The following is a 7,818-nucleotide window of genomic DNA, read 5'->3' on the forward strand; positions in this document are numbered from 1 at the left end:
CGGATTTGATTAGGAGCTTGATTAGATAGGAGCTGGGAGCTTGAGGGATAGGAGATGGGAGCTGGGAGCGAGGGTTGATTAGATAGGAGCTGGGAGCTCGAGGGTTGATTAGATAGGAGCTGGGAGCTCGATGGGTTGATTAGATAGGAGCTGGGAGCTTGATTGATTAGGAGCTGGGAGCTGATTAGATGATTAGATAGGAGCTGGGAGCTCGAGGTTGATTGATTAGAGCTGGGAGTTGATTAGATAGGAGCTGGGAGCTTGATGGGTTGATTAGATAGGAGCTGGGAGCTTGATTAGATAGGAGCTGGGAGCTTGATTAGATAGGAGCTGGGAGCTCGAGGGTTGATTAGATAGAGCTGGGAGCTTGATTTGATGGGTTGATTAGATAGGAGCTGGGAGCTTGATTAGATAGGAGCTGGGAGCTTGATTAGATAGGAGCTGGGAGCTCGAGGGGTTGATTAGATGGGAGCTTGATTAGGGAGCTGGGGTTGATTAGATAGGAGGAGCTTGATTAGATAGGAGCTGGGAGCTAGATAGGGGTTGATTAGATAGGAGCTGGGAGCTTGAGGGTTGATTAGAGGAGCTTGATTAGATAGGAGCTGGGAGCTCGAGGGGTTGATTAGATAGGAGCTGGGAGCTTGAGGGGTTGATTAGATAGGAGCTGATTAGATAGGAGCTGGGAGCTCGAGGGTTGATTAGATAGGAGCTGGGAGCTCGATTAGATAGGAGCTGGGAGCGGGGTTGATTAGATAGGAGCTGGGAGCTCGATTAGATAGGAGCTGGGAGCTCGAGGGGTTGATTAGATAGGAGCTGGGAGCTCGGGGGTTGATTAGATAGGAGCTGGGAGCTCGAGGGGTTGATTAGATAGGAGCTGGGAGATTAGATAGGAGCTGGGAGCTTGATTAGATAGGAGCTGGGAGCTCGAGGGTTGATTAGATAGGAGCTGGGAGCTTGGTTTAGATTAGGAGCTGGGAGCTTCGAGGGGTTGATTAGATAGGAGCTGGGAGCTTGATGGGTTGATTAGATAGGAGCTGGGAGCTTGATTAGATAGGAGCTGGGAGCTCGAGGGTTGATTAGATAGAGCTGGGAGCTTGATGGGTTGATTAGATAGGAGCTGGGAGCTTGATTAGATAGGAGCTGGGAGGAGATTAGATAGGAGATGGGAGCTCGAGGGTTGATTAGATAGGAGCTGGGAGCTTGATTAGATAGGAGCTGGGAGCTTGATTAGATAGGAGCTGGGAGCTTGATTAGATAGGAGCTTGATTAGATAGGAGATGGGAGCTCGAGGGGTTGATTAGATAGGAGCTGGGAGCTCGAGGGTTGATTAGATAGGAGCTTGATTAGATAGGAGCTGGGGAGCTGAGGAGCTTGATTAGATAGGAGCTGGGAGCTCGAGGGTTGATTAGATAGGAGCTGGGAGCTCGAGGGTTGATTTAGGAGCTGGGAGGGGCTTGATTAGATAGGAGCTGGGAGCTCGAGGGCTTGATTAGATAGGAGCTGGGAGCTTGATTAGATAGGAGCTGGGAGCTTGATTAGATAGGAGCTGGGAGCTTGATTAGATAGGAGCTCGAGGGTTGATTAGATAGGAGCTGGGAGCTCGAAGGGTTGATTAGATAGGAGCTGGGAGCTCGAGGGTTGATTAGATATGAGCTGGGAGCTCGAGGGGTTGATTAGATAGGAGCTGGGAGCTCGAGGGTTGATTAGATAGGAGCTGGGAGCTTGAGGGGTTGATTAGATAGGAGCTGGGAGCTTGAGGGTTGATAAGATAGAGCTGGGAGCTTGAGGGTTGATTAGATAGGAGCTGGGAGCTTGAGGGTTGATTAGATAGGAGCTGGGAGCTTGAGGGGTTGATTAGATAGGAGCTGGGAGCTTGAGGGGTTGATAAGATAGGAGCTGGGAGCTTGAGGGGTCTAATAATTGAGAGATTTGTTTATGACAGTTTGCGGAGGAATGTGAAAATTGCATGACCTTTCAGAATTGGTGGACCAGCTTCTCATAAGTGTTCTGGTAGCTCACCATCAACCTGTTAGAGACCCCTGCCCTACGGTGTCTCTCTGTGTGGTTTTGTTTGTGTTGCTGCTGATGGGAGTTGTTGGGAGTTGTTGTTGTTGATGGGAGTTGTTGCTGCTGATGGGAGTTGTTGCTGCTGATGGGAGTTGTTGCTGCTGATGGGTGTTATTGCTGCTGATGGAAGTTGTTGTTGTTGATGGGAGTTGTTGGGAGCTGTTGCTGCTGATGGGAGTTATTGCTGCTGATGGGAGTTGTTGCTGCTGATGGGAGTTGTTCTTGGATAAATAATCATCACAAACAGGCCTTCATTCTTCTCAGAGGAATATGCTGATTTATATTTTCAAATCATTTGATGAAGAATCTATTTATCCATCATCCTAGACGACAGCCATATTCTTCTGCCAGTCGTTCTAACAGAAATATATGATGCAAAATGAGAGCCGGAGTCTTTGTAAATTTGTGTCACGGTTACAGACTATCAAACCCCTTTGAGAGACGCAGCACACGACGCCGCAGCCTAAATCATCTTTATCTACACCACATTCAAACACCCAACGACAGGTCTGTATAAATAGTCATGTCTTCAACGGGTTCTTTTTTCAGGCCAAAAACCAAAAAAGTACCACCCAGAAGCAAAGCGCTTTATTCCCCACATCGATGTTATTACTCTAGCCTCAAGACAGTTTTCAATAGTTGAGTCAACGAGAGGATTTTTGGAAGGATGGTCATGAGAGAATACCCTAAAACAGAAGAGCCATTCGTGTGTCTGTCAGTCACATGTTGACAGTATTAATAAAGATATCTTCTATTACATTCACAAGTTCTCACAAACAGTTGTATTATTTATTTACTATTCCAATGAGTCACAGCACCTCTATGTAGCCATATTGCAGAGTGAATGGCATTCTGGGCAGTAACACGCTAAACATATTCCTTTGGAGAAAACAACATAAAGTGCTTGAGAGAGAGAGGTGACAACGGAACGAAACAGGTCATTTGAGTCAAATGGTTTTTGTGGGTTCATCATACCCATGGAAACAGCCAGAGATGGAGCCATCAGTCATCTGCCCGTCTCCATGCTTACCAGCTAGTCTAAATTGTCACTGTAGTCTCCTGTAACTTCCTGGTTATGACAACTTCCTGTCCTGGTGACATGTTGGGTGAAATGGAAGCGGTAGGTTAGATCCAGACAGAGGTTCCCTTTATAGTGCACTACTTTTGACCAGACCTCATAGAACTTTGACTCTAAAGTAGTGCGCTATAGGGAATAGGGTGCCATTTGGGACCTACATAGACGATGTGATGTTGTTATTAGAGACCCAGGGACTTGCGGACGATCTGTTGAGCCAGGCTGTAAAACTGGTCTCGGTCCTCACGCCACATCTTGGAAGCATCAACGTTCGCTCCACTCTCATCATTGGGCTCTGGAGGGAAAAAGGTAGAGGAGAGAATGGCTTCTTTACACTCAATTGGACATACTAGTGGCAAATACCAAACATCAAATTAAAACAACAGCGCCAACATTAGGTTTCAAGTATGTCAATTTATATTGAGTGAAGTGTTCTGAGGTTGAGATGGCTACAGTACGTAGAGAACACTGCTTGGACTGTCATCTGGAGCAAAGAAACAACAGGAAGAGACCAGGGGCTATAGCTCTATTCCCATTGTTCCTAAAGGGTTCTGTCTGTTTCCCATTGTTCCTAAAGGGTTCTGTCTGTTTCCCATTGTTCCTAAAGGGTTCTGTCTGTTTCCCATTGTTCCTAAAGGGTTCTGTCTGTTTCCCATTGTTCCTAAAGGGTTCTGTCTGTTTCCCATTGTTCCTAAAGGGTTCTGTCTGTTTCCCATTGTTCCTAAAGGGTTCTGTCTGTTTCCCATTGTTCCTAAAGGGTTCTGTCTGTTTCAAATTGTTCATAAAGGGTTCTGTCTGTTTCCCATTGTTCCTAAAGGGTTCTGTCTGTTTCCCATTGTTCCTAAAGGGTTCTGTCTGTATCCCATTGTTCCTAAAGGGTTCTGTCTGTTTCCCATTGTTCCTAAAGGGTTCTGTCTGTTTCCCATTGTTCCTAAAGGGTTCTGTCTGTTTCCCATTGTTCCTAAAGGGTTCTGTCTGTTTCCCATTGTTCCTAAAGGGTTCTGTCTGTTTCCCATTGTTCCTAAAGGGTTCTGTCTGTTTCCCATTGTTCCTAAAGGGTTCTGTCTGTTTCCCATTGTTCCTAAAGGGTTCTGTCTGTTTCCCATTGTTCCTAAAGGGTTCTGTCTGTTTCCCATTGTTCCTAAAGGGTTCTGTCTGTATCCCATTGTTCCTAAAGGGTTCTGTCTGTTTCCCATTGTTCCTAAAGGGTTCTGTCTGTTTCCCATTGTTCCTAAAGGGTTCTGTCTGTTTCCCATTGTTCCTAAAGGGTTCTGTCTGTTTCCCATTGTTCCTAAAGGGTTCTGTCTGTTTCCCATTGTTCTTAAAGGGTTCTGTCTGTTTCCCATTGTTCCTAAAGGGTTCTGTCTGTTTCCCATTGTTCCTAAAGGGTTCTGTCTGTTTCCCATTGTTCCTAAAGGGTTCTGTCTGTTTCCCATTGTTCCTAAAGGGTTCTGTCTGTTTCCCATTGTTCTTAAAGGGTTCTGTCTGTTTCCCATTGTTCCTAAAGGGTTCTGTCTGTTTCCCATTGTTCTTAAAGGGTTCTGTCTGTTTCCCATTGTTCCTAAAGGGTTCTGTCTGTTTCCCATTGTTCCTAAAGGGTTCTGTCTGTTTCCCATTGTTCCTAAAGGGTTCTGTCTGTTTCCCATTGTTCTTAAAGGGTTCTGTCTGTTTCCCATTGTTCCTAAAGGGTTCTGTCTGTTTCCCATTGTTCCTGAAAGGTTGTCTGCCTGCCCGCCCGTAGCCCTGCCCGCCCACGGCCCCGCCCGCCCGCAGCCCCGCCCGCCCACAGTCCTGCCCGCCCGTAGCCCTGCCCACCCGTAGCCGTGCCCGCCCACAGCCCTGCCCACCAGCCTGTCACCACCCTCATTATGTCTCAGGCAGTGGTCTTTGTGTGGTGACGTGATACCAGACAGCAGAATAAGAAAGTATACCCTAGGTTGCATTCCTAAATTCACTCTGGAGTGTCAGCGCCCTCTGTGACGTTCTTAATTGCACAGTGTTGTCAACCTTCCTGTTGGTAAATCCAGAGTGTCTCACTCTCAGAGCTGAACAGTCTGAGAGACACTGTCACACTGGACAGTCTGACTGAGGAGTAGCGTTGATTGGAGTGGTCTGACCTCACAACAGCCGTCAGGCAGGTAGCCTCGTGGTTGGAGCGTTGGACTAGTAACCGGAAGGTTGCTAGATTGAATCCCCAAGCTGGCTGATTACACTGCCAGTGTGAATTTACAAACACACCCCATAATGTTCAGGAAGCATCTGTCTGATGGACAGACCAGGGATGCATTTATTAGGCAACCAAACAGAAGAAAATGGACCGAGACAGGGAGGGAATAGATGAACTTGTCCAATAAGAAACGCTTGTTTTGGTTTTCCGCTGCAAAACGTTTTCCTACGGTGTGACCTAATGAACACGGTGGTGGTACTGGTGACACACATTTAAAATGTATTCGTAATTACAATGGTGTCAGAAGTATGCACCAAATGTCACATTGATCCATTATTAAAGAAAATGCATTTATTCAATTAAGAAGTATATAAATAAAGGGCGTGGTGACAAACAGTAATGTTTGTAGGATCTTCTCTCTGGACAGGACTCCATCTCTCAGTACTGACCTGCTAACATACTGACTACAGACAGTAGGATCTTCTCTCTGGACAGGACTCCATCTCTCAGTACTGACCTGCTAACATACTGACTACAGACAGTAGGATCTTCTCTCTGGACAGGACTCCATCTCTCAGTACTGACCTGCTAACATACTGACTACAGACAGTAGGATCTTCTCCACACTCTGGACAGGACTCCATCCCTCAGTACTGACCTGCTAACATACTGACTACAGACAGTAGGATCTTCTCTCTGACAGGACTCCATCTCTCAGTACTGACCTGCTAACATACTGACTACAGACAGTAGGATCTTCTCTCTGGACAGGACTCCATCTCTCAGTACTGACCTGCTAACATACTGACTACAGACAGTAGGATCTTCTCTCTGGACAGGACTCCATCTCTCAGTACTGACCTGCTAACATACTGACTACAGACAGTAGGATCTTCTCTCTGGACAGGACTCCATCTCTCAGTACTGACCTGCTAACATACTGACTACAGACAGTAGGATCTTCTCCACACTCTGGACAGGACTCCATCTCTCAGTACTGACCTGCTAACATACTGACTACAGACAGTAGGATCTTCTCCACACTCTGGACAGGACTCCATCTCTCAGTACTGACCTGCTAACATACTGACTACAGACAGTAGGATCTTCTCCACACTCTGGACAGGACTCCATCCCTCAGTACTGACCTGCTAACATACTGACTACAGACAGTAGGATCTTCTCTCTGGACAGGACTCCATCTCTCAGTACTGACCTGCTAACATACTGACTACAGACAGTAGGATCTTCTCTCTGGACAGGACTCCATCTCTCAGTATTGACCTGCTAACATACTGACTACAGACAGTAGGATCTTCTCTCTGGACAGGACTCCATCTCTCAGTACTGACCTGCTAACATACTGACTACAGACAGTAGGATCTTCTCTCTGGACAGGACTCCATCTCTCAGTACTGACCTGCTAACATACTGACTACAGACAGTAGGATCTTCTCCACACTCTGGACAGGACTCCATCCCTCAGTACTGACCTGCTAACATACTGACTACAGACAGTAGGATCTTCTCTCTGGACAGGACTCCATCTCTCAGTACTGACCTGCTAACATACTGACTACAGACAGTAGGATCTTCTCTCTGGACAGGACTCCATCTCTCAGTACTGACCTGCTAACATACTGACTACAGACAGTAGGATCTTCTCTCTGGACAGGACTCCATCTCTCAGTACTGACCTGCTAACATACTGACTACAGACAGTAGGATCTTCTCTCTGGACAGGACTCCATCTCTCAGTACTGACCTGCTAACATACTGACTACAGACAGTAGGATCTTCTCCACACTCTGGACAGGACTCCATCTCTCAGTACTGACCTGCTAACATACTGACTACAGACAGTAGGATCTTCTCCACACTCTGGACAGGACTCCATCTCTCAGTACTGACCTGCTAACATACTGACTACAGACAGTAGGATCTTCTCCACACTCTGGACAGGACTCCATCCCTCAGTACTGACCTGCTAACATACTGACTACAGACAGTAGGATCTTCTCCACACTCTGGACAGGACTCCATCTCTCAGTACTGACCTGCTAACATACTGACTACAGACAGTAGGATCTTCTCCACACTCTGGACAGGACTCCATCTCTCAGTACTGACCTGCTAACATACTGACTACAGACAGTAGGATCTTCTCTCTAGACAGGACTCCATCTCTCAGTACTGACCTGCTAACATACTGACTACAGACAGTAGGATCTTCTCCACACTCTGGACAGGACTCCATCCCTCAGTACTGACCTGCTAACATACTGACTACAGACAGTAGGATCTTCTCCACACTCTGGACAGGACTCCATCTCTCAGTACTGACCTGCTAACATACTGACTACAGACAGTAGGATCTTCTCCACACTCTGGACAGGACTCCATCTCTCAGCACTGCTCTCATAGCCCATTGGGTCGTCTCCCGGAGCATGCAGGATAGAGATGCACACACGTCCATCTGGGTAAACTGAAGAGAAGGAGAGAGGAGAAC

At 46.9% G+C, this 7,818-nt stretch overlaps 1 protein-coding gene across 2 annotated transcripts in view; it reads right to left on the minus strand.

The window, feature by feature from the left end:
• Window positions 1-2,640: 2,640 nt before the first annotated feature.
• LOC112236386 (ubiquitin-conjugating enzyme E2G 2 (UBC7 homolog, yeast)) overlaps window positions 2,641-7,818 on the minus strand; it is a 23,827-nt gene continuing 18,649 nt past the window's right edge. Inside the window, exons 5-7 of one of the 2 annotated variants that reach the window (XM_024404968.2) lie at window positions 7,654-7,794; window positions 3,304-3,437; window positions 2,641-3,158 (exon numbers count right to left, since the gene is read on the minus strand). In XM_024404968.2, the coding sequence (XP_024260736.1) occupies window positions 3,325-3,437; window positions 7,654-7,794 (254 nt within the window). In that variant the 3' untranslated portion in view covers window positions 2,641-3,158; window positions 3,304-3,324. Of the gene's footprint in view, window positions 3,438-7,653; window positions 7,795-7,818 lie in introns of both variants that reach the window. The other variant, XM_024404967.2, reaches the window with a different exon arrangement.

The sequence above is a fragment of the Oncorhynchus tshawytscha genome, linkage group LG26, assembly GCF_018296145.1.
Source record: "Oncorhynchus tshawytscha isolate Ot180627B linkage group LG26, Otsh_v2.0, whole genome shotgun sequence".
Taxonomy (NCBI): Eukaryota; Metazoa; Chordata; class Actinopteri; order Salmoniformes; family Salmonidae; genus Oncorhynchus; species Oncorhynchus tshawytscha.